General features: G+C 43.7%; 2 protein-coding genes across 9 annotated transcripts in view; both read left to right on the top strand.

Annotated features, from left to right (window-relative positions):
* LOC125964774 (metabotropic glutamate receptor 7-like) overlaps positions 1 to 26798 on the top strand; it is a 775781-nt gene that overhangs the window by 185699 nt on the left and 563284 nt on the right. The gene's annotated exons all lie outside the window — the stretch shown is intronic.
* LOC125964775 (uncharacterized) lies at positions 17190 to 25934 on the top strand. 8 transcript variants are annotated; one of them, XR_007478047.1, is made up of 5 exons: positions 17596 to 18151; positions 18965 to 19065; positions 23588 to 23786; positions 24003 to 24197; positions 24533 to 24819. XR_007478047.1 is itself a non-coding variant. In XM_049711364.1 (4 exons), the coding sequence occupies exons 1-4, from the start codon at positions 17343 to 17345 to the stop codon at positions 25895 to 25897; spliced, it is 651 nt and encodes a 216-aa protein (XP_049567321.1). In that variant the 5' UTR covers positions 17190 to 17342; the 3' UTR covers positions 25898 to 25934. The 8 variants fall into 8 exon arrangements, 1 of the variants encoding a protein (XP_049567321.1); XR_007478043.1 differs by lacking the exons at positions 17596 to 18151; positions 18965 to 19065 and adding an exon at positions 17190 to 17562; XM_049711364.1 differs by lacking the exons at positions 17596 to 18151; positions 18965 to 19065; positions 24533 to 24819 and adding exons at positions 17190 to 17562; positions 25819 to 25934 and having other exon boundaries at positions 23617 to 23773.

The following is a 26798-nucleotide window of genomic DNA, read 5'->3' on the forward strand; positions in this document are numbered from 1 at the left end:
TAGGTGCTGAATTTTGATCGTTTGCAAGATGACAGCAGTGGGGTCTTCTGGACTTTCTTTATACGGTTATTCTCATAAAGCGATAAAAGTGACATACTATATGTTTATATAGCAAGGTCTGTTTTTAATACCAAATAGTTTATATCTCTATGCATTTATATCTCTGTGCCTTTATATTTCTAATAATACGGTTCTTGTTGGTATATGTTGAGACTTTGAGAATTTGTTAGGATCCCTGACCTTGTGCATTAGAGTGTCGTTCTCAACAGTTGTGTGCCTCCCCTCTCCCTTTTTAAGCTGCTTCACAAGATTTGGAAGCTCCCTGAATCACTTTTACTTTCCTTTCAGTGGGTAGAAGAACGGTTGGTTGGTTGGTTGGTTTTTGTTTTTGTTTTTCAGTTATGCTGTTAAACTAAAAATCTGTGTTAAATTCCCTTACTGTTTCTTCACGTGACTGTTCAGTAACAGGAATATTCGGCCCTCCATCTTTTTGCTTTTATCTTGTTTCCTAGTTTATTCCAAACCAAATGGAATTAAGGCATTGTACTTGCTGGAAGGTAATTAAAAGACCCTAACACTTGGTGCATTACCTGGGAACACTGAGAAATAAAAAGAAAGGAGCAGACATCTTAGAGAGCAAACTGTCCTTGTGGAAGATATTTTGTTACTGCCAAGGAAGGTAGTCTAGTGCCTTGGTTTTTAATGTATGGTGGGATGTTGAGACCTTTGACTGTTTGAAAATATTTAGGTTTGTGCAGTAAACTGCTGAAGCCTAGAAAAGGTTTAGTGCATGCTGTATAAGTGTCCCGTGCTTGCTGGGAGACTAATAAACTTGGAGGCTTAACACAAGAGAAATTTACTATCTCACAGTTGTAGAGGCCAGAAGTGTGATATCAAGGTGTCAGCAAGGCTGCTCTCCCTACAGATGCTCTAGGGGAGATTCTATCCCTTGCCTCTTTCAGCTTCTGGTGGTCGCCCTCTTCCTTGGCTTGAAGCCACATCACTCAGTTTTTGTCTCTGTCTTCACATCACCCCCTTTCTGTGTCTGTATCTTCTCTTTTGCCTGTCTCAAATGTCCCTCTGCCCTTCTTGTATAATAAGGACAATTGTCATTATATTTAGGACCCATCCACATAATATAGGATGGAAATCCCATCTCAACCTCCTTAATGACATTTGCAAAACTTTTTTTTTTTCAAATGAGGTAACAGTCAAGGATTAGGACATGGATATATCCTTTTGGGGGCCACCATCCAACCAGCCGTAAGACACTTTGATTTTGGCTGATGGCTGCAGCTTATGGTGTGGGAGAGTGGCTGTTTCTTTCGAGCCACTTAAGTAAAGGTCTGACATAAAGAAAAGGGGCATTAGGGAGTTGCAGGTGACTGAGCAATACCTGGAGCGGAATGAATAAGGCACCTGAAGGGTCTTTAGTATACAGAGACCTTTACCTGGCACTTGACTTGAGAGTGTGCAGGAGTTTACAGGGCAGGAAAGTCTCAGGCAGCCGTCCACCTTGCCTTACTCTTCAGGTACAGTTTTTCCCAAACAGGCTTGACTGAGAAAAAGACTCAGTTGTAAGGAAAACATGTCTTGTAGAACTTGTCGGCATTGACACATATGGTCTACCATAGGCTGAAGTGACTCCCTTTACATGTGGACCCAAGCTGACACTGGATTTGTCAATTATGCTGGAGAAAGAAATGTTCTCTTAAAGGCAGCCACCTTTGGTCTGTGCAGTTCCATAGCAGGAGGCAGTGAAAATGGCCATGGCGGCATAGGACTGTCAAATCTACGCATCAGAACTGGAGGTGTAATGTCACTTGACAGAACCCGTAATCAGTTCAGTACTGCAGTGTGAACCACAAGGTCATCAAAGAGGAAGGATAACTCAAGAGTCCATGTGTGACAGATGCTCAGGGCTGTGCAATGCACGTGGCAAATTCATAGTGACTAATCAACGTCAGGCTTCAAAGATTCCTCCTGGTTCGAAGTTTGCAGGTCAGAAATTTCAGTGAAATGGCATAGACTAATGGACATCCTAGTGAGGCTAAAACAAAAGAGACTATCTTTCTCTCAAATGCCATTGAGTTTCTGCTTTGTTCTTTGGTCAAATTCTGTACTGGATTCTGGGCACAAAAATGTGCCTAGTTTCTGTCTTCTAGGAGTGGGGCATTGGCTTGCTTTTGAGATTGTTTTTAAATTGTGGGGATAGTGCTGTAAAATCAAATTGTATCTTAGTAACTCTTTAGACTCTTTAAAACACGGTTCATGAGAAACTTGATAAACTGATAAAACAGCCAAGGCCCTGAGAGACCCACACCCGTGTCAGTGACAGAAGTCCAAGCTACAGATACTGAAGGAGCCCTCAGTCGCATTCAGGAAATGAAAGCCCTGTGACTGAGAATGAACCAAATGTACAGCTGGGAGGATGGTTTATGGACATTTAGGACTTTGGATTTTTAACCCACAGTAACAAGGAAACTTGATTTCAAAATTGGGCTTTAATACTTTGGGACCTTAATTCATAAGAGCGTTTAATGTGTACCCTTTTAATTTCTCTGTGAAGAATTTGATGCTGGCGGAGGTGTACTTTCAAATGTGCAACATTTCTATGATTTCTGAATTGTATTACTGGATGCTTTTATGTATTTAATCTTAGTTTGTCATTTAACCTCATCAACTTTCTATGGTTAGCTGTGCTGTGGATGGCTGGTAAACAAAAAGTTGTTTCTGATCATTGGATATGAGTAGCCCTGGAGTTAATTTAAATTAAAGCAATTTCTCACCCATATCAGAGACTTCTGGGATGAAACTCTAAGTTGTCCACCAGCAGTTCCCAGAGGCCACTCAAAGGAGTAGCCCCATAAAAGTGCGAGCAGGACTGTCCTGATAAAGGTCTTTTCTTTGTCCTGAAGGGAGAGCCATATTCCGTTAATTATAGGCTTAAAGGCATAGTTGAGTGTGTTAAGAGATTGAAAAAAACAGGGAAACATTAGTGAAACAGGAAAGCATTAGTGACAATTTCCCTTCTCGTTCCTAATGGTACCAGCATGTGAAGGGAATTTGAGTAGTATAACTTTTAACCTCCCTGCTCTTATATTCACTGACACTGGCTAGGTGAGGTGACCTACTTGACTGGCAAAGTTGGGAAGAATAACTGGCCATGCTTTGCTAAGCTCTTCTTTCCTTCATCTTGGGAGTGAGTCTGGTGATAGAGAGACAAAAGTTCTCTGCTCCATTGTGGACATGCCCCTTTCACATGGGTTTGCCTGGAACCAACTTGCTGCAACAAAGTGGGTAAGTCTGGATAATTCTAGAATTCACTTGACAGACTCACTTGGCTGTCTCATGAAACCCCATTTTCCAACATGGGCTCTAAAAGTAAAAAGTGACATAACGTGTGGGCTCCAGTGCAAAATGAAAATATAGTGCCTCTTGTTCAAACTGCAAAGAAAAAGTGTTGTTGAAAGTATTTGCACTGGGGTGCATAGCGTCCTCACCAAATTCACGTTCACCTGGAACCTGTGAATGTGCCCAAGTAAATTCTTTTTTCAGATAGAATCGAGATAAGATGACATCATACTAGATTAGGGTGAGCCCTAAATGGGTTCTATGGGTTGTTCTCTCTTCTCTTTTTCATATATGTCATCTTTTTCAGCAGAAGTGTTTGGCTAATATTGGGAAGTAACACGAGTAAGAAAGGATATGATAAGATTCCTTGGACATCCTTGTTTTTTAAAAAACAACTGCTTTCTTTCTGTGTTAGAAGTAAGTTCAGATTCAAATGGAAAGCATGGCCTCCTGGAGCTGTTAACACCTTCACTTAGTCTTGGATGTGAGCAGTAGCACAGAATTCTGGTGGAACTCAGTAAGACTCCAAATGGGTACCAAATAAGTGTGTCATGGAAAGCACACCATAAGCAGGGTGAAAACTAGATGTGAATGGGGCAGCAGGAATGGTGGAGACACACATATTGCACATGTCTCCTCTGCTCATGTGTATATTTTATTGTCCTATAAATTTTACTTACAGAACGTAAGTTCAAAGATAAAATCATTAAGAATTTCAAGACAGCAATAGCACAGCATGAAACCAAGCAAGCGTGGGGCCCTTCTGAGCATGGTTCATGCAGGATTTGATCGACTGATAAAAGAGCCAGGCTCTGAGATACCCACACCATGTCAGTGACAGAAGTCCAAGCTACAAATATTGAAGCAGCCCTCATTGCCACTCAGGCACGGAAAGGCCTGTCACTGAGAATTAACCAAAATGTAAATTTAGGAGGATAATTTATGGACTTTTAGGACTTTGGATTTATAACCCACAATAACAAGAAAACTTCATTTCAAAAGAGAGTGTGAGGTCTTCATGTTTGCTTTGGTTGTTGAGGGTCCTTTGTGGTTACATATCAATTTTGGAGTCGTTTCTTCTATTTCTGCAAAAATAGGGGATTTTGATAGGCATTGCTTTAAATCTGTAGGTAGCTTTGTGTAATATGGACATTTTAACAATAGTTTATGAGCGTGGGATGTCTTCCCATTTATTTATGTTTTCCTTAGTTTCTTTCAATAATGCTGTAGTTTTCAGTGTACAAATCTGTCATGTCTTTGGTTAAGCTTATTCCTAAGTATTTTATTCTTTTTGATGCTATTGTAAATGGAATTGTTCTCCTAATTTCTTTTCCGGATTGTTCATTGTTAATGTGCAGAAATGCAAGTGATGCGTATATGTTGATTTCATATTCTGCAAACAAACTTTGCTAAGTTGTTTTATTAGTTCTAATAATTTTTTTGTGAAATATTTAGCATTTTCTACATCTTTTTCAATAGTTTCCCTTTCAGCCTAAGTGTATCCTTAAATCTAGGGGACATTTTGACCTCCATCTTAGGCTTTCATCTTAATTCTCAACTTCTTCAGAGTCTTAGCTGGTTAGTGTTCTCCTTACTGTTTGCCACTTTGGAGAATCCAACAAAATGTTCTACTCAAGGGGAGCCCTCTTTTCTCTTCCACCTCTGAACCTGAATATCACTTATTCCTTACTTCATTCTCTTAGAACTTAGCATTCGAAGTTTAAATGGTGATCTTTCTTAAAGGAGGTCAATGTGCTCACCGAATTCAAGACCTCTGGTGAGTTGTGTCAAGTGTGTAGGAATCATATTAACTTGTTGGCTGTTACCCCCCTGGAAAAAGTGGCGTTTGAGCTTGATATTCAGCTTTATTGGACACCACATTAAAGAGTTTAACAGAATAAGAGTAAGCTGGTCTTTCCTAAAGCAGACTTTATCCAAGAGTGACCTTGTAGCCACCTGCATCAGGCTCATCCTCGTTGAGTCATTGAGTGCCCTCAACCCCCCTAAACTGTAAACTCCTTATAGACAAGACTTATGTTTTATAGCTCTTGTTCCCCTTCCCTATACCTAAACATGCCTGGAATAGAAGGTGGCACTAAGAACAGGTGTTGCTTTATTATAAACTACAGTTAGTACATGTATATGTTCATTTCCCTCTGGGAAAGGAGGCTACATTCCACAGGATTCAAATATCAAGCCTTTAAATTTTCTTGAACCCACAGGTATATAAATAGTTGCATAACTATCCTCCCTCTCTACAACTCTAAGATGATCATATCAAAGTATGGTCATTAATTGTTTTTTTTGTTTGTTTTTGCGGTACGCGGGCCTCTCACTGTTGTGGCCTCTCCCGTTGCGGAGCACAGGCTCCGGACGCTCAGGCTCAGTGGCCATGGCTCACGGGCCCAGCAGCTCCGCGGTGTGTGGGATCTTCCCGGACCGGGGCACGAACCTGTGTCCCCTGCATTGGCAGGCGGACTCTCAACCACTGCACCACCAGGGAAGCCCCCATTCATTGTTTGTAATTGCAAACAGATAATAAGCAAAGTGAAAGGAACTTCTTCCACAAAAATAAAGGCCAAAGTTCAAAAAGTCAGATTAATATGGGGTTTGTTACTATTCTAAATAGTAAAGAACAATGGCAAGAAATGTCACAGTGCTGGTTGCTATTATCATCTTTTCATTTTCCATTACAGTTGTTTATATTATCTTCATGGGATATCACTGAAGTTATCAAGGTTTCTTAATAGTCAAATTAAAAAACAAAATCCCTTGAAATGCCAATACAAAGAAAAATGAGTCAGAACATGAAAAAATGTTTTAGACAAGTTGACAACATATATTCTTTGCTCATATCTCTTTTTGAGAGAAGTTCCATCTTATTCACACCCACATGTACAATAGACTGAATAAAATACAACCCCATCACTCAGTGGTGATAAAAAAAGGAAAGACAAGCTGGTTCCAGAAAATTCCTCTATTTATTCCTAGTATCTGGTTGCATCTGGCAAAAAAGAGCATTTTGAAATATTCTCTAAATTTTTGTATTTTATAATAATTTGCTTATTTATCTCAATGTAAATATTAAAAACACATGAGAAATATTTTAACGTTTGGCATTTGACTATTCCTGTCTATTTCCTTAATGTTTCCTTTGCGTCCTATGATGATCTTTTGGGATAGACAGCACACACCACTCTCATACTCCCCAGACTCTGCAGCCCCATACACGTGCAAAATAGCTTGTGGGTCTGCGTTAACATACTCTGGGTTGAGGCAGGAAGGCTGTAGAGTACATAGTTTTTACACCTGAACATTTTAAGTGTTTTTGGAAAGTAACCCTAGTTTGAGTGCAAGTTCCATCGATTTATCAAATGCATCTCAGGTATACCTAGGTATGTCCAGTAAAATGGTAAGGCTATATTACTGGGAGACTATTTACATGAGCAAGTGGAAAGACATCCGTGAAAGAATATATTATAACCAAGGGTCACATATAATACATCAATCAAATAGAATGTAGATCCCAGAAACATATCCACACATATAAGGACAATTGATTATTCAACAGAGCTGCAAAGCAAATTTTGAGGAGAAAGGATAGTCTTCTTGACCAATGGTGCCAGAAGCATATAGCACACGGATACTGTGCGTGGATAGCCATATCAAAAGTATGACCTTTGATCCCTACTTCACACCATATAAAGAATTAACTAAATGTAGATCAAAACATAAATCTCTAAAACGTGGACAAAATCTTTTTGACCTTGGGTTAAGCAAAGATTTCCTAGAGATGACACCAAAAACAAGATCCATAAAAGAAAAAAAGTGATAAATTGGGTTTCATCTTTGGAAGCCATTATTAATAAAAGAAAAGCCACAGGTTGGAAGAAAATATTTACAAATTATATACCTGAAAAGACTTGTGTCTCTAACAGGTATAGAACTCTCAAAACTCAGTAATTAGAAAAATTTTTTTAAATTAACAACATGGGTAAAAATATTTAAAAAGAGATCCTGCCAAGGAGGTGTACGGATGCAAATAAGCACATGAAGTTGCTCAATGTAATCAATTATTAGCTATATGAAAATGAAAGCCCCAGGAGATACCACTACACACATATTGAATGGCTAAAATTAGAAAAGTCCAACCACACCAAGTATTGGTGAGGCAGTGTAGGAACTGCAAGTCTTTTACACTGCTAGTGGGAAGGAAAATGGTACAGTCACTTCAGTCAACAGTTTGGCTGTTTCCTTATAAGTCGAACATACACCTACCGTATGATCCAGCCTTTCTGCACCTAGATATTTATGCAAGGAAAATCAAAGCATATGTTCATACAAAGACTTGTACATGGATCATCACAGCATCTTTATTTTTAATAGAATTGTAACAACCTCGAGCACCCATCAACAGGCGAATGAATAAACATACCGTGGTATACTCATACAGTGAAAGACTACTCAGCAAAGCAAAGTGATTGACTATTGATACCCACAAAAATACGAATTACTCTCAAAAACATTACATTGTGTGAAAGAAGCCAGATAAAAGAGTCCTCACTGTGTGAATCCATTTATGTAAATTTCTAGAAAATTGCAAACACGTGTCTAACGATAGAGTGATATGATAGCGTATCAGTGGTCACTTGGGGATGTGGAGGGGTGGAATGTGAGGGGAAAAAGGGGCTTTATGAATGAGGCATAAAAACACTTGCAGGTGAGGATATGTTCCTTCTCTTGATTGTGTTGGCAAGTCCATGGGTATACGCATATTTCAGAACTTAAATTGTGTTCTTTAAGTATGTGCAGTGTACTGTGTGTCCCTTCTATTTAACAGAGCCATTAAAAAAAGGCTAAGAACAGATGTTTGTCTCAACAAATAAATGTAGCAAAGAACAGAAAAGTTAAGTACAGTATGATCTCTGTCAGTTGAATTTTCCTATAGTTTATTTCCCTCAAAAAATATATCCCAGTTCTTAAAAGAGATGGGATTCTTAATAAAAGGTAAAAAAAAAAAAAAACCGGCAAAGCCATCAGCAGGGTGAGCTCCAGCTACTTTTCAATTGTGGGACACTAGGTGCACGGTGCAGACATGCTAGGATGTTTGTTCTTCCTGCCCAATATTTTAGAGAGGATATTAAACACCCCTGTTAAATGCCTGCAAGTGATGGCCAGAGTGGAGTTTGGAGAATGATGTCTGTGATCTTTAATACGGTGGTGCCTTTGTAAAGAGTCTCAGAATTTCCAGGGTAATTGTGGAGTCAACTTCTTTTTGTTTTTTGGATGATATATATGTCTAACTCACCTCAAGAATATATCCACGTAGACTTGAAGTTAGGGACCAGCTGGTGTAAATTTGTGTGGTTATCTCCTGACCTAACCTTTTAGCTTCTTTTTGTTTCTTGATTGTAGTTAAGCTTCATCTTGCCTCAGCGCCTTTGTATTTGCTTTTACCATGTTTTGGAAATATTATTTCCAGAAAAATTGTCCATAAATGATTCCTTTCTATTCTTTGGCACTCATCTCTTAAAGATAGTTTTTCCGTGATTGTCCTACCAGCCTAACTTAGTCCCAATTTATCAGATTACCTTACTTCTTTCACAGAATAATAATAAAAACAAATATTATCTTTGGTGTCTCTTTGTATTTAGATGAACTTCTTCCCAAAGAACTCAAGCCCCACAGTGACAGAGGTTGTTACCTTTCTTATCCCTTATTCTGTGTCTTAGAACTGTGTCTGGCATGTAGTAATCACTCGAGGTCTGTTGACTGTGTAAAGAATATGTGAGTAGATGAACAGATTTGGAGTTATTTAAGGTCGCTCTTAATGATGGCTGGTGTTGGTGATTAAATTAACATTGTAGGTTTTAGAGTTGGAAGTGATCTTGCTGAGTCTCAGAGCTACGGCAAAACTCTCCCTACTGTAGCATCCCTGACAGATGATCAAGTCTGAGCTTGAATAACTGTATATGAAAGACCCTAACCAGGGCAACCTCGTAGCTTTCTTCAAGCAGATCACAGCCTTCCATGGGAGTTTGCTCCCTATTAGTCAGCTGTAATTAGGAGAAAACGGTTTGATTTACCCAGAATCATCTTCTCTCAGTCTCCTTGTTCTAGTTCCTAGAGAATAGACGGGACAGAGTTTCCTCTAAATTACATCCTTTGGGTTTGCACTCCTGCTTGTAACAAAATAAGCACCATGCTACGGCAAAATTCCCCTTGATTGTCTGCCATTTGTTGCTACATTCCTTGTTAGTGTTTAGAAATAATTTGTCTTAATGTTCCACATTATAATTGATGGAGTACAGAAATAAAAGAGATCTCGGGGTTATGTCAGAAGCAATCAGACAGATATTTTAACTTACCCTTTTAATGTATTTAATGCTGACACTGTGAGGAATTGAGCAGTATAGTCACTGCGTTAGTGCCATTGCTGAAAAAATGTATTTATAGGGAAATTTATGGTCACTTTGAAAGCATTAGCTGATGGGGGAATTGTCAGCTACATCTTAGAGCTCTGAGCATTTCTCAAAAAGTTGTGATACAAAACACCTCTGCCTTTTCTTGTATTTCTGTTACATTCAACTACTTCACAAAAAGCATTCGTCATATTCCTGAAATAATGATGGGCTTAGTTGAGATTCTTTTGGGTCCTAAGGGACCAACATGTGTGCATAATAGTGTCGAGTTACACAGAGCCTGGATGTTTGGCTCCAGACTGAAAGCCCCATGGAGTCGTTTTTTCACATCTGTTCACCAATGTGTATGAATGGGAGAAAACCAAAGTTCTGGTTTGTTTGATCAAGGGGAGCCACACTCCTTTTACTTTTGCTGTGAGAAACAAGTAAAGAGGTGTAAAATATCTGAAAAGAGCCTCTTAAGGTTTGGTAGAACGCTTAAGTGGGATATAGAGAATATACAACAAAAAGAAAAGCAAGTGAGTACTGCTGGCAAACTTTTTCAAGGACAGCTAACAAATTAATAATAGTAGTAACAACAATAGTAAGATTGATTTTAAAAGACTTAAGAGTGGCATGGATTCCTAACCACTCTACATGTATTAACTCCACACCACAGCCCTGTAAAATGGGTGAGGTTATTAAGCCCTTGATTTTCGAAGAGGAAGTGAAACACAAAGAAGTACCACTCCTGAACTCCCACCACTAATAAGTGGTGGAGCTGGGGAAAAAAGATCCAGGCAAATTAATTTTAGAGTTAGTGCTCTTCACCCGTAGGTTATATCCCACAGGTAATATTTGCACATTTTGAAATCACTTTACAAATACTATTTTTACCCCTAAAGTACACAGGGAATACCCAGGGAAATTGGCATTGTAATTATTTTTGTATCTTTGCCAATAATCTGTTAACTTTTGGCAGTTTAGTATCCTTCCCCAACTTCTTAAAAATTCAGCCTACAATCCAAAAAAATAAGGGCTAGTGAAAATAAATGTCTTGTAAATCCAGTTCAAGAGAGCAACTAAAACCTAAGGCCTCCAAGGATGTAAAAGAGAAAGCAAAAGAAAAGGAGAGACAAGAAGCCCAAACCCTATGATTAAGCTCCACGTTGTTAGGTAAAGGGGCATTTAATTAATGCTTCTTTAATACCGTGTGCACAGAGGCATGGCTCTACAGAAGCCAAGGAGTCTCCCTTTCATCACTGATTCATGGTATGCACCTGGCAGGGTCACTTCCTTCTTTGAGCCTCAAAGCTTTTCATGAAGACACTGAGGGAAATGGAACAAGGTTAGCTCTCACAAGCCAGCTCTCATGTTCTCTCATGTTACCTGTGAGTCTAGGTAAGTGCCGAATGTCTTTAACATGACAGATTATGTTTTTTCTTAACCATTTCTCTTCTCCTGATTTTTACGTAATTTCTAATACATAGTAGAATAGTAGAAAAGAAAACATACTGCACTGAAAAGTAACTGACACACTAACTTTCCATTCTCATTTCACTGCCAATTCAGCCAAACGCCTTCTGTAGAATTCTGATGCAGACCATGAAAACACACTGTAAGTGTTCCAAAGTCTTTTCCATATTTGGTAGTCCTGTGATTTCCATTGGCAGAACTATCTTGGACTGTCATCTGAAAATCTATCAAAAAGAAATTAAGTAATAGGAATTCATATCAATGGTATTAGAGAAAGAAATCCTTGAACTTATCTTACTGTGTGAACCTTCATCCATGTACAAAATCAACAAGAAAGTTTAAACTTTAAAGGCAACATATTCCCATGAATATAAGGGAGAACATAACACAAATAATATACAATGCTAACATTATGTACATACACATATATACAAGTGGTCTTGAAATATATTCCCAGATATTAATTGGATTAAAGTTTGGGGCATTAAAGCATTTTTTCTCATAGAGAGCATTATTCTTTAAGGCACATAGAGACACACATATCTGCCCTGCTGGCCTCTCACAGTTTCAGTTGATTCTACTCATGTCCCCGGTTCATTTCCCCATATATTTATTCTCGGATTAGTGATTTTTGAACAGGTGTTTCTCTCTTTAGAAATACCTGTGCCATGACCGCAGAGTACTCGGATTTCTTTTTGGCATTTGGCGGCAGATGATGGGGAAAGTGACGAGTTGTATGACAGGAGAGGTACAAGGTGAACCTTAGAGTAACTAAGACTTTATGCGTAGTTCTTAATCCCAAAAGGAAAAGAGAAGGATAGCAGCGAAAGTCATTGGAATAAAGGACCTCTGAGATGAATCAGCATTAGGATAATTCATTGGTGACTGACTGTCCAGTCGGTTTAGGTTATAAAGTATTCCTGAGTGACTGCATCACTTTATGAAAGGTTCTACCTAACTATAGCTTTCTTTTGCTGGAATTAGTTTATATGGCAATAATATGCATAGAGAATGGCAATTGTGAATTCATGTCTTCCCCAAATTGAAGACACTTGTTAAGGTACAAGTTTACCCAAGACTGCAAATGATTTATCCATACTATACTAACTGAGACTGTGTCTTACCATTCTTGTTTGTTAAAGGAGATAACAAGGCTAACTTTGAGTTATAGCAGGATACTTAGAAAATACTTTCAGGTTAAGTTTTGTAAACTAAGTTCAGTGTTTACCCACCAAGAGCAAATCAGCTCATTTAGTGTTGCAGGAAATGCCTTCATACTTTTTCACTGCCACTAAAGGAATTTAAAACACCTGTTGGATATATTCCCTCCTAGAATGCCATTTGTACACTTATTCCTAATAGGGCCTGTTATTTTAAATGCAAACTTGTATTATAAGGCTCAGAATTGATACTCAGTATTTTTAGTGATCACATGGTTTAGGGTTCTCAGTTTTGGGCTCAGACTTGCATTTCAAGCATTGCAATGTGGGCCTGTTAAATGATTTCCTTGCAACCAGGAAAAATTGTTTATCTGAATCTGAAGTCCAATTAAAAAAATGTGATAGTGGTGATAGTGGTTGATGAAGCCGACTAGCGTAGCAGCTAGGGCAGTTATAGACAAGTTACATTTAACCTCTCTGTGTCTCAGTGTCTTCCTCTGAAACTGAGTTTCTTCATCAATGGGGATAAATGCTGGTACCAATCTGACAGAGTTATTGTAAGAAATGAAGGAGTTCACAAATTTCTTAAAGGCTTAATGTTTGGCTTGTCGTTACTAAATGCTGGTAATTATTAGTAAAACAATATCCCTCTATTATTTATTATATCAAAATAATAATGATAAGAGCCTGATATTTTAGTAGTTCGATTTTTTGGTCATATAGTTTAGACTAACTCATATTGTTTAAATGTGAAACCAAGAAGAAAAACAGTTTTGTTTTGTTTTTTTTAACCTGGTCAAGGAACCCAAATCACCTAATTCAGAAATGTTTCTAACTTGGCATCTGCTTTTAATCTGTCACAGCCAGAGAAAGTTTAATGTCTCAGAAAGTGACAGCCTTGTATTTGTGTAGCATAAAAAAGAAGATATACGCTAGATAACATATATACCCCTTATCTTAGTCATGTCACATATAATGCAACACTATTCCTGCTGGGTTCAAACATTGTGATCCAGAGCCTGCCATTGCCTATTATTAGGAGCAGGAAAGCGTAAGAACCGTATGTGTTTGCCCTTAAGTTGGTCTACAACACACATGCTGTCAATCAGCCTCTGATAGTACCCTCCCCGTGGACAACCTTCTGTGCTCTTTTGAGCATGCTCAGATGGAGTCTACCATCAGTGTGGTGGGACTTCACTTCGCTTCAAGTGTGTCCAAGTTGAAGGGTGAAATTAACAAATACTAACCAAATTTGTGGCTGTCCAAACTAGGAAAATAGTTCAAGAATCAGGACATGAAGAATCAGGCAAATACTCATTTGGCGTCAACCCAATAAAAAATCTTCTTGGTGAGAAAAAAGTTGCCAAAGATGAAAGCCCAGAATAGTGCTACTTTAGCCTAACCACAGTGTCAAAGCAAATGACACACATACACACAAACGCAAAAGGAAGCCCTCTTCACACTAATGCCCCCAAATCCTTTATGGGGCTTCAAACTGAGCAGATTAGGTAGGTTGATGGTTGTCATTTACGGACTGGGTCCACCTAACAAGACTGGTTACTAACAGAATATCTCTGTTTTGTCATTTAATAGACATCCCAAACTTAATATAGCTTGCAATCAAATACACACATAGTCACTCATGCTTTTCCTGTAGACTTTCCAAAACAGAAAAGCGCAGCTCCATTCTTCCTGGTGCTCAGTTACAGAATGTGATTCATGTTTGACGTTTTCCTTTCTCTCTCCTTTCACATCCAGTACACAAGCACAATGTGTCAGCCCTATCTTTGAGATAGGACCAGAATTTGACAGTTTCTCGATTTTTCCACTGTTACCACTCAGGATTAAGATTTCGTTGTCTGTCATCTTAATTATTATCCCTCTGAACTGTGTCCTTAACACAGTGGCTGGAGAACACTTTGAGAATCTAAGTCAGAAGAATTACGTGACTTCAGTGTCTTCCCCTTCATCATAGTTGAAGCTGAAGTTCTTAAAATGCTGGAAAGTTGCACCATGATTATCCTCCACATTATATGTTTGATCTCATCTCCTCCACCTCTACTCCTTGCTCACTCTTTTCCAAACACCTTATACTCTTTAGTCCTTGATGTTCAACAACTATAGTAGGAAGACATTTTCACTTGTTGTTCCCTTTACCTGAATTGCTGTTGTCTTTACTATCTACAGTACTCATCCACTCACTTTTTTAGGTCTTTCCTCAAATATCACCGTCTCCATTATGAGTCCTTGCTTGCATTCCCTGTAATAACCTGCAGCCCCACTAATACACCCTACCTCCTTAGGAGCCTCCCTTCTGCTGTAGAATCTGTTGAATGAATGAATGGAGTGAACTATGTCTAATTTCCAAAAAAATAAACATCAACCGTGAACACTTGTTGAGAGACGGATTCAGGATTCAGGATTAAAAGAAGTGTAAATTCAGGCCTTACCATTCACCATCCATTCCCTCAGGGTTCTGCTATGGTGTATCTTTGAATAAAAAGCACAATTTGATAAGACTAATTAATAGCTTAAATTCGTTAGAATCCCAAACCTTTTATAGTAGAAATGTGATAAAAATTGTGTCAGAGATTCTCAACAAAATGTTAGCGAATTGAAGCCAAAAAAGTATAAAAACAATTATATACCATGACCAAACGGGATTTGTGTCAGGTACATAATGCTGGTTCAACATTTGAAAATTAATTAATATAATCCAACCAAGACAAATAAAGGAAAAAAAACATATAAATACATGCGGAAGAAGCATTCGACAAAATCCAGCGTGCACTCATGAGAAAAACTCTCAGTAAACTAGGAATAGAGAGGGACTTTCTTAACTTGATAAATACGATCTACAAAAAAACCAATAGCTGACATCATACTTACTGGAGAGAAACTCAATGCTTTCCCACTAAGATTAAGCACAAGGCAAGGATGTCCTCCTTTATTATAACTTTTCAATATTGTGCTGCGAGTCCTTGCTAATGCAATAAGGCAAGAAAAGGAAATAAAAGGTGTACAGATTGAGAACGAAGACATAAACCTGTCTTTGTTCACAGGTGACATGATCATCTATGTAGAAAATCTTAAAGTGTTGACCCAAAACTCCTGTAACTAATAAGTGATTATAGCAAGGTTGCAGGATCCAGGGTTAATATACAAAAGGCAATTGCTTTCCTATATTCCAAAAATGAACAAGTGGAATAGATTTAAAAAAAACCTGACACTATTTACATTAGCATTGCCAAAAATGTAATACTTCTATATAAATCTAATAAAATATGTACAACATCTATAGGAGGAAAACTACAAAACCGTGATGAATGAAGTCAAAGAATAACTAAATAAATGGAGAGATATTGCATGTTCATGAATAGGAAGACTCGGTATTCTCAAAATGTCAGTTCTTTCTAAGTTAATCTATAGAAATTCAGTGCGATCCCAATCAAAATCCCAGCAAGTTATTTTATGGATATTGGCAAACTGATTCTAAAGTCCATATGAAGAGGCAAGAGACCCAGAATAGCTATCACCTCATTGAAGGACACAGTTGAAGGATTGACACTACCCAGCTTGAAGACTTATTATGAAGGTGCAGTAATCAAGACAGGGTGGTACTGGTGAAACAACAAGTAGATCAATGGAACAGAATAAAGAGCCCCAAAACAGACCCACATAAATACAATCAACTGGTCTTTGGCAAAAGAACAAAGACAATACAATGCAGCAAAGATAGTCTTTTCATCAAATAGTGCTGAAACAACTGGATGTCCATAGTTAAAAAAAATCGAGACACACCTATATATAAATATACACTGTATACATACATACAGTGTACATATACTATATATATACACACCCGTATATCAATATATATATACAGCATGTTCACGTTTATAATGTGTATACTATATATATACACATACATACATGTATACAATATGTACATACAAATATATAGGCTTGTATGTATACTGTATATAGTACTTACACATATACTACAAACGCACGCACATATAAACGTGTATACATATATATAATATGTATACACACATATACAAATTAATAGGCTTGTATATATTCAGTATTTTTACATATATAGTTTTGTTTTAAGGAGTTGACTCATGTGACCGTGAGGCAGGCAAGTCAGGGCAGGACTCTGGGCTGGAGACACAGGGAAGAGCTGATGTCCCAAGGCCATTGGAGGAACAGTTCCCTCTTTCTAGGGAACCTCATTTTTCTCTCCAGTCCTTCAAGTGATGGACAAGGCCCACCCACACCGTGGCATTGACAATCTCCTTTATGCAAAGTGGACCCATTTCAGTGTTAACCTCTCTTGAAAAATACCTTCCTGGCCACATCTGGAATAATGTTTGTGGTTGCCGGGGCCCCACGCAGTGCGCACATGAGATTAACCATCCCCGTGGCGATGATGACACTTTATTTTCTCCCTTGACCATTGTCACTACTATTCCAATTAAAATGGCAGTGCTATGAGGGCAGGGCATTTCCTTTTTTGCCAGTACTGAGCGTCCGCGGTCTGGTGCCTAGCATAGGCTAAATACACGGCATTTTTGTGAACAGAAGCCGGGATTCTGGCTGTCATATTTAATAGGAATTATAGTCTTATTATTGGGGGGGAGGGTGTGTGTCACGGTGTGTCAAGTGCGGGAGTCGAACCCGCCACCACTGGCCCTGAGGAGTCTTCCCGGCTCCCCGCTTCGGGCCGGTGAGGGTGGCCAGGGGCAGCCGAAGACGTGCGTCTGTGCGTGCGTGCGTCCGTGCGTGCGTCCGTGCGTGAGAGCGTGCGAGTCCACGGGGCGGTCCGCGCGTGCCGCGAGTGGTTCAGCCCGGCCCCCGGCTGTTGTGCTCGCCTCACGCCGGCCCGAGTTGGCGACAGCGCTGGAGGCCCCGGGCCTGTGACCGCAAAGAGGGAGCCGGGGGCCGGATGGGAGCGCGGCGGCGGCAGCTGAGGCCCAGGCCAGGCACCCTCCCCTCAGCCTCCCGTCTGCCCCGCCCCCGCCGGCGGCGCCGCGCCCCTCCGCCAACCGCCAAACTAGCACGGTGCGGGGGCCGCGCGCGAAGACATGGGGGAGAAGCTGGAGCTGAGGCTGGAGTCGCTCGTGGGGGCCGAGCCCGCCGTCTACCCGTGGCCGCTGCCGGTCTACGTAAGTGCCGCCCGTCTCCTCCCGGGCCCCCGCCCCTCTTCCCCCACGGCGCGTACTGAGCCCACCGAGAAACGGAGCGACTCGAGTCGCCAGACCCTGTTTGGAGGCCCCCTTCCCGCCCCGCAGTGGTTCTCCGCGGCAGTTTCTAGCCCCCGCGCGCAGGGTGGGCAGAGGGGAGCCGGCGCCGGCCGGGGGCGCAGACTCAGCCGCGGGGACCCCGTGCTTCCGAGGGGCGCCTGAGCCGGTCTGCGGTTGGCTTTGCAGGGCTGGGGACCCCGGTCCCCCCGGGCCTGGAATGCCGGCGGGCTTGCCCTTCTGTACTTTAGGATCTGACATGTAGGGTTTCTTTTTCCTGGTAGTTTATTCTTAGCGCTGTCAACGTGCTTAGTTCTTTTTTTATTTTTCAGGGCACCCTTTCCTCCCTCACTCCAATTTTTTTGTGTTTCTGTTTTGTTTTAGTTAGGCATTTTGTCCCTCTGATCTTGAGTGGGTGGGCTGGCAGGACACTTGGAGAGGAGGCATTCTGTCCCCTGATCTTGAGTGGCCTTTGGAAAATGACACGCCAGACGTAAATTTACACAGGCGTCCGGTGAGTCCAGAAATGCAGGGTGTCCGGCTAGGTGGACACCCGGCCTCTCGTCCCCCGTGGCGGCGTGGTGCGCGTGTTCCTTGTCTCAGGGTTTACGCTTGGGCCCTGCAGCCCACCTTCCGGAGGGAAAGCGCAGCGGGCGCCTTGGGCCGGCGCCTTTGGGGCGCTCTTTCGTGCGCTCGGCTTGCGGGGGACCGGCCTCCAGGCGACCCGGCCCTCGCGCGGGCTCCGTGTGTGTCAGTTCGTGGAAAGTGTGTCGCGGCCGGGGTCGGGGTCGGGGTCGGGACGCTGGGACCGCCTGGGAGCCGATGTTGACTCCCGGGCCCCGGTTCTCCGCAGTTATCTGAGGTCCGAGGGTTTCCAGCCCGCCACCGCGCACTGGCGCTTTCTATTTTTGCCCTTCCTGTGCCCGGAGGCGCGGCTGAGCCTGGGCTCTGGCTTTTCCGGTTGGGTAACTCCGGGTGGCCCGGGTGGGCGGCCTGAGCAGTGGGCAGGGCGGGGAGACATCCCAGGGGAGGGAAACTGAAAGTGGGGAGAGCCTTCAGAACTCCAGCTGATCCACTTGCCTCGCCTCCCCGCCCCTCTTACTGCACTTGTCATGCACCGGTTGGCTGGCCGGCGCATTTTTCAAAATGTATTAATTTGTTTATCCTTAGTAGCCGTGAAGCATAGTTCACTTGTAGTGCACAGTTGTAGGAGTTTTGACAGATGATCGCCGTCAGGCGGCAGAGCAATCCTGTCATCCCACTTGCTGCCCTTTGGCGCCAGCGCGCCTCTAGCCTCTTGGCCACTAATCTCCTCTCTGTCCCTAAGGTTTTGGCTTTTCCAGAAAGCCAGATGAACGGAACAACAGCATGTAGCTTTTCAATTCTGGCTGCTTTGGCTCAGCAAAACCTATGCGAGATTCATCCCAGGTTTGTTTTTTTTGTTGTTGTTTTAAACATTGATTTAGTTAGTTATTTACTTGGCTGTGCCGGGTCTTAGTTGCGGCACATGGGATCTTCATTGGCGCATGCAGTATGTTTTAGTTGCAGCGTGCGGGATCTAGTTCCCTGAGCAGAGATGGACCCCGGACCCCCTGCATTGGGAGCGCGGAGTCTTAGCCACTGGACCACCAGGGAAGTCCGTCATCCCTGTTGTTGCGGGTATGAGAAGCCACTCCTTTTTCTGGCTGTGTTGTATTCCATGATGCGTTTGTCCATTCGCCTGCGGGTGGCAGGACTTGTGGGATGTTTCCAGTTTTGAGGGGATCAGGAATAAAGCTGCTGTAAACATCCCAGGGCAGGTTTCCATGTGAACTTGGGTTTTTACCTCACTTGAGAAAATACTCAGGAGTGGGACTGGAATCTGTGCTAAGTGTATGTTTAACAACCTTCTGCATCTTAGAAATTGGTATTTTTGAGTATTGGAAGAGTTTAGAAATGCACTGTGACCCAGCACCCAGGCACTTGAAACGAAGTTGAAGGTTCATCTGGAGATGGTCATGTTGTCCCCGTCTCTGTCTTTTATTCGAGGCAGAGCAAGGCCACAGATTTGTAACCCTTGTAAGGAAGGCCTCGTGTGTCCAGGCCCTGGCAGGACCTGGCTTTCTAGTGGTGGGCGGTTCTGAAGTGGAGAGAGCGTCTTTCCCTTGCTGGCTGGACCTCGCTTGGCAGGGTGCAGGGTGTGCTGCCTGCCTGGCCGGGTGCTCTTTCTGCCGGTCAGCAGCCATTCCTGGTGTGTCTGTCCTACTATCAGGCAGGCGGTCAGGGGCCCTAGTGAAGTGCTCAGCGAGCTGCAGCCTTCCTAAAGCTTTGCGGGTAATGTCTGCTACCCTCCCATTTCCCTGCTGAGGAATTTTGCTTTCTCATGGGAAGTGAGGGGGCAGTACTTTATAAGAGTTCATATTTTGTGATGACTCGATGCTGAATACATTAAGAAAATGGGCTCCTTCCAGAAGCTTAACTTCTTAGAAGGTCAGGTTATTCACATGACCGCACGTTTGAAATGAGTGAGCTTGTTTGTTCATTGATTCATTCATTCTGCAAGCACCTCCTGGATATTTAGAGTGAGTGTTCCAGGGGTCGCGGAGGACAGTAGACAGTATTCTTTTTTTTTTTTTTTGATTTTTGAATTTTATTTAATTTATTTTTTTATATAGCACGTTCTTATTAGTCATCAGTTTTATACACATCAGTGTATACATGTCAATCCGACTCGCCCAGTTCAACACACCACCATCCCCACCCCCCTGTGGCTTTCCCCCCTTGGTGTCCATACGTTTGTTCTCTACATCTGTGTCTCAACTTCTGCCCTGCAAACCAGTTCATCTGTACCATTTTTCTAAGTTCCACATACATGCGTTTACATACGATATTTGTTTTTCTCTTTCTGACTTACTTCACTCTGTATGACAGTCTCTAGATCCATCCACGTCTCAACAAATGACTCAATTTCTTTCCTTTTTATGGCTGAGTAATATTCCATTGTGTATATGTACCACAACTTCTTTATCTGTTCATCTGTCGATGGGCATTTAGGTTGCTTCCATGACCTGGCTGTTGTAAATAGTGCTGCAGTGAACATTGGGGTGCATGTGTCTTTTTAAATTATGGTTTTCTCTGGGTATATGCCCAGTAGTGGGATTGCTGGATCAAATGGTAATTCTATTTTTAGTTTTTTAAGGAACCTCCATACTGTTCTCCATAGTGGCTGTATCAATTAACATTCCCACCAGCAGTGCAAAAGTGTTCCCTTTTCTCCACACCCTCTCCAGCATTTGTTGTTTGTAGATTTTCTGATGGTGCCCATTCTAACTGGTGTGAGGTGATACCTCATTGTAGTTTTGATTTGCATTTCTCTAATAATTAGTGATGTTGAGCAGCTTTTCACGTGCTTCTTGGCCATCTGTATGTCTTCTTTGGAGAAATGGTTATTTAGGTCATCTGTCCATTTTTGGATTGGGTTGTTTGTTTCTTTAGTATTGAGCTGCATGATCTGTTTATATATTTTGGAGATTAATCCTTTGTCCGTTAATTCGTTTGCAAATATTTTCTCCCATTCTGAGGGTGACAGTATTCTTATTCTCAAAACTTATGAACTAAGGACGGTAGGTGATCTATAAACACAGAAGTTCAGCTGAGGTGTAGTGCCCCGTATATGGGATCAACTGAGGTCCCAGAGAGTGGGGCTGCCAGATTTGCCCTGGGGGAAGTGTGGGTGGTTTCTCTGAGGTGGGGGCACCCGCAGGAGGAAGTGTAAACAGCCACAACCGCCTGTACTCGGAAATGTCCAGCCTCCAAGATGGGCTTTTGCGCAATTGACAAATAGGAGGGTGAGGTGCAGGGCGAATTTTGTTCCTTCTGTGACTGAGAGTTCCCAGATATCTACTTATAGCTCACGGTGGCATTTCTAAAGCAGGATGGTCCTTCTTTTGGTGGGAAAACCGGGTCTCAGCTCAGGAGGAAGCAGGTGGTATCTTCGGCTGCCTGATGGCAGGGCAGGAGCCAGCAAGGGCGTGCAGTGGTCCTTCCCCTCCGTGACTCACTGAGGCTGTGGGCGTGGAGCGGCCCCAGCGTGAGTGTCCCCGCCTGCTTCTGGCTTCCTCCTGAGAGCCCACGAGTCTCTGATGAATGCCCGCTGAGCAGTCACACCCTTCACTCCACAGTGGGTAGTAGCTGAAGTGGGAGGGTGAGTGAGCCATCCCTCCCTGTGACTCAGAAAACATTTTCTGATCTGACCTCTGCTGGTGTGAGTCCTGCCTAATCTGAGCTCAGGTGGAAGGCAGGTTAACCCTTTGAGGACTTTCCGTGGGTGAAGTAGCCCCTTTGAAGAGGAAGGGATCACCGGGAAAAGCCTGGTATTCCGTATGTACGTGCCTGTTAGCTTTCATACTTTGGTCCCTAACATCCAAATGCCGCCTGTATACTCTGTTCCTGGTGGGAGGGGCCAGAGGCAGCCAGCCGGCCCTTTGGATATTCACTAGGCAGGAGGCGGCTGGGAGCTGCAGGGGACCGGCCCCCAGTCTACCTCTAGGAGCTGCGTCCTTTTTTCCTTAATTACATTAAACTTTTTATTTTGAGATTATCGTAGATTCTTGCACAGCCGTCAGAAATAGGTCGGACACATCCCACGTTCTCTTTACTCAGTTTCTCCCGATGGTGGCATCTTACAAAGCTACGCACCGATGTAATGATTTCATTGGCATTGGTACAATCAAGATACAGAGTGTTTGGTGTCCCTTTTGGATTTGGGGACCAGTAGGGTGTGACTGGCTGTGTCTGCACATCCCTGGGCCCCGGGCCCGGCGCATGTCTCCCAGGAATCCCCTCTCCTCCCTCTTTCTTTCTGCTGTGTCCTCCTCTCGTGGTCCTGGCACTCTTCCCCAGTGCGTGCGCCTTCTCTCCCTGGCTGTGGGATGACAGTCCTGTTTCCTTCCTCCCACTCAGGGTGCTGCCTGGAGGCCTCTTTGACGTCTTCTCTGTCCCCTCAAGCTGTCCCTGCCGTTCCCACCAGCCGGGTCTCCTGCCACGCCCATGGCGTCAAGCGGTCCCAAGGGTGTTAACAGAGGACATGCCGGGTGCCTGTCCATGGTCCTCCGCAGCTCATGCGTGGCTCTGTAGTGCCTCCCTCACTGCCCGCCTTTCTTGTTCCTTCCCAGACTCTCTCTCCCCACCCACGGCCGCTGTCGCGGTGCCTAGCCCGGGGCTCTGTTCCTCAGCGCCCCTGTGTCGGACCGGGCCCTCTTCCTGTCCAGGGCGCCTGGCAGGGCTCCCGAGTCACAGGTTCCCGTGAGCTGCAGTTGGGAGGTCGGAGGCTGCGTGCTTCACTGAGTATTGACCTTGGATGACGACGCCTCCTCATCTCTGAGGGGCTTCCGTTTGAATCCCCTCAGTTAGTCATGGGGTACGCGGCCGATGTCGGGAAAGCACGTCAGGCTCACACCAGGTGCACGGGCAGCCGGTGTGTGAGAGAGGTTACCTCTGAGAACGCTGGTCCTTTAAAAACCTGACACGTCTTTTCCTGGGTGGGGAAGGGGTTTTTGCAGGCTGTGTCCCTGGGGGGGGGGACCGCCACGGGGTGGTGCCCACGGGGATGGCAGGAGTCATGGGGCTTGGGGCGGGGAGCTCTAGGGAAGGATTTGCATGTCCCATGGTGGTGGTGGCTCACGTTTCCCCTGGTGTGCAGGTGCCTCCCTGGCGTCTGCTCTGTGCTCACCCTGCAGGCTGAGTGAGGGTCCCACCGGAGAGCAGGTGCTGGGGCCACAGGACACGCTGGGCCCACACCTGGTCTGGGACAGACACCAGGTGAAGGGGCGGGACAAGGGGAGGAGGAGCTGCGCTGAGTGTTGTGGGTTTTGTGTCTTTTTAAATGACAGCTTTGCCGAGATAGCATTCGCACACCACTGAACTCACCCACATGAAGTGTACAATTTAATGGCTTTTACTATATTCACAGAGCTGTGCAGCCTTCACCTCTAATTCCAGAACATTCCATCAGCGCAAAGGGCCGGCAGTCCCCTGCTCCAGCCCCTGACACTCTGTGTCTGTGGATCTGCCTGTTCTGGACGTTTCCCATCAATGGAATCACACACTGTGTGTCCTTCTGTGTCTGGCTTCTCTCACTGAGCATCGTGTTCTCAGGGTCCGTCCACGTTGTGAGTGTCAGGGCTTCACCCCTTTGCATAGCTGAGTGATGCTCCCGTGTGTGTGGCCCAGGTCGTGGGGTCTCGAGGCCCCTGGAGAGGCGTTCGTTTGGCTTGGTCCTGGGGTGGGGTGACGCCAGTTGCACTGATACGGTGCTAACAGGACCCCTTGCTGGACTGGGAGACAGTTGAATTATATCTTAATAGTGGCTTTGGTTCTCCTTTCAGTATCTGGTGTGTTGTAGCTTCCCTGAACATGGTGAGCAAAAGCTGCCTCCCCACAGCACCTCTGGGACCCTCTGACAAGCCAGGTGCGTGCCTGGCCCAAGACAAGATGCCTGGGCTTCCCTGCCAATACCTGAGCTGGGAGGGACATGGATACTGGGCAGCACAAGACACGGGCTCTCCTCCTTCCGGGCTCTGGTGAGTGTAAGTTTGACTAGAATACAGTTTATCATTTTACCTCTGGTTCCCTGTAGTTGACTGCTGGTCCATCATGACAACATTATACCCAGACTGCCAAGCCATTTTACCATCCCATGGAACCTCACTGCAGATGCATTCTGCGCATCTCTAACATTTATCTTCTCTGGACCTGCTTTCAGAGCAATGTGTTTTGTTAGATCCAGTCACAGAGCTATGGAAACAACATAGGCTGTCTTATTTTAACTGACATGTGGTCCCCATTTCTTTTTTCTACTCCCTTACTTATAGCCGTTAACAATGACTCTTTCTCCACTCTTTTCATGTCCCACTAGACTCTGTTGTGTGTCCTTGCTCTCTCACCTGAAGAGGATACCTCTTATTTCAACAAGAGGTTAAGTGTTTCAGGCACAAACTTCCTCATCTTCTTTCTGCTGACTCTGGCTGCCTTCCAATACATGTTCCATGATGCAGACACCACCATCTCCACTTCAAATCCGTCTGTGACTTTCCATTGCTCTTAGGATAAAGACTAACCTCCTCACCATGGTCTAAAATGTGGAGTCAAAGGATGGCTTCCGGTGGACAACTGGTGCCGTTCTGTAAGATAAGGAGCTTGCTTCAGAAGGAAATCATATGTCCACTAGATATGCTGTTTAGTTTACCAGGCAAGACTTTCTTGGCGAAAGAAGCAGCGTTGGCTTGCGTTCTCGAGCGGGCTTCTCATCTGGCTGTGCACTGGTACTCTCTCTCTGGGTGTGCTAGTCCGCAGGGCAGGGCATCCCCTGGGCAGGGTGGAGCGTGATCTCTGCGGCCTCGTCTTGCAGCTCCTTCCTTTCATTCTCAGTCATCCTGCCCACAGTGGCCTCCTCTCAGGCCTGCATACTTACAACGGCGCATTGCCCGTGCTGCCCCTCTGCAGGAAGTGTCCCTCTGTTTAGTTTGCAGCTGACTGATGCCGCCTCACTGTTCACATCTCTTCTCATGTGTCACTTTGCCAAGAAAGTGTCCCCTTACCTACTCAACTCATCACGTCCCCCTACCGTAGCTCACATAACACCACGTACCTCTCGCTTACAGCCTTAATCACATTTCACATCCAGTTTTTGGTAGGTGTTTACCATATGGTCCGTGAGGAAGAGATCATGCCTGTTTTGCTTACTCTTGATTCCCAGCGACCAGCACAGTTACTGATAAACTTTGTTAGATGGAGAAATGAATGTATCCAATCCCTGGAGAAGCCCTGACCGTTTTTCTTTCTAGTGTCTCTCGTACTCCTCCCTGCCATCTGTGTCACCGTTACTCCGCGTCTACCGTTTATGAGTTTACACCTGGATTACGATGACTGCTTCGGAGATTCGCATGTCTTTCTATCTTCCTCCCTGCAACCTCTCCTACACCTCCCAAGGCTCTTGGGTTATGCCATTGCCCTCTTCCGAGCCATCCGTGGCACCCACTGTCAACCCAATACAGCGAAACTCTTAAGATTGACACTCAAGACCCTCCATAATTTGGCTTCAATTTCAGTTTCTAGACTTTTTAAGAAAGAACTGGGTCTAATTATCTGTGCATCTCTGCTCCGTTTCAAATCTACCCATGATGTTAATTTTTTTTTTTCTAGTCCAGCTATTTTACACCTCCTTCTCTGGGAAGACTTCACTGAGAATCCAAGCAATTTCTGGATCCCTTCTCTCCCCTGAACTTGTAAAGTGTTTAACAAGATATGTGCGGAACGGCCGTAAGGTAATCTACATCTTGTCTCCCTCTCTGGTATCTAACCTCCCTGCGAATGGGGGTACGTCTCCGTGTTCTGTGCGGTTTTCAGCACAGTACTCTCTACACGTAGTGGATATTTGCTTTGGTAAGTGAACGAATAAGTGAATGAGTCACCAAGAAGAGGGTATTGTCTCCTTCTTTCTCTCTTTTTCCACTTTCAAGTTTCTTTAGTTAGTTTCCTCAGACAAAAGGTTTCTTTGTAGCTACACAGTGGCCAGGTCCACAGAATGTTGCAGATAGCTGCTGAAAACATCCCTCCTCCACTTGAGAATGGCTTGCTCTCCCTCTCAAGCGGAGAGAGCTGGGATTCGATATTTAATTAAGCGCCTCTGTTCACTTGGCATTTAGAGGCACCAGGGGGCGTTAGTGCTCTACACCCGGTGAAATGCCTGTTTCGTTTGTGATTTTCCTTTGTGAAAAACAACTATCCGCAGAGTGTTTTGTGCCAATTTTCCATCCTTTTAGATTGACGGAAAGCATTTTACCGACGTCGAAACGGAAAACGAATAGAAAGAGCGTTGCATTGCGTTCAATAAAAGCTTAGGGCGGTCTCGGTGGTACGTTAGTGAAGTTATCTGGGGACACCTTAGCCACGTACATTGTGTTGGAGAGGCACCGAGAATTCAGGAGTTCTCAAAGTTCGAGGACACAGGTGCCTTACACGTAGGCTCGGTGGCAGCCGTGGACATGGCAGTGATTTGGAGAACGTTGTATTAGTCGGCTCTTGCTGTGGTAATGCTTTGCAACAAATCTCCCCAAAACTCACTTACGTAAAGAAGAATCTAGTTTTCTCGGACCTGTGGGCTAGCTGCAGCGGCTCTCTTG

This window comes from Orcinus orca, chromosome 1, assembly GCF_937001465.1.
Source record: "Orcinus orca chromosome 1, mOrcOrc1.1, whole genome shotgun sequence".
NCBI classification, from domain to species: Eukaryota; Metazoa; Chordata; class Mammalia; order Artiodactyla; family Delphinidae; genus Orcinus; species Orcinus orca.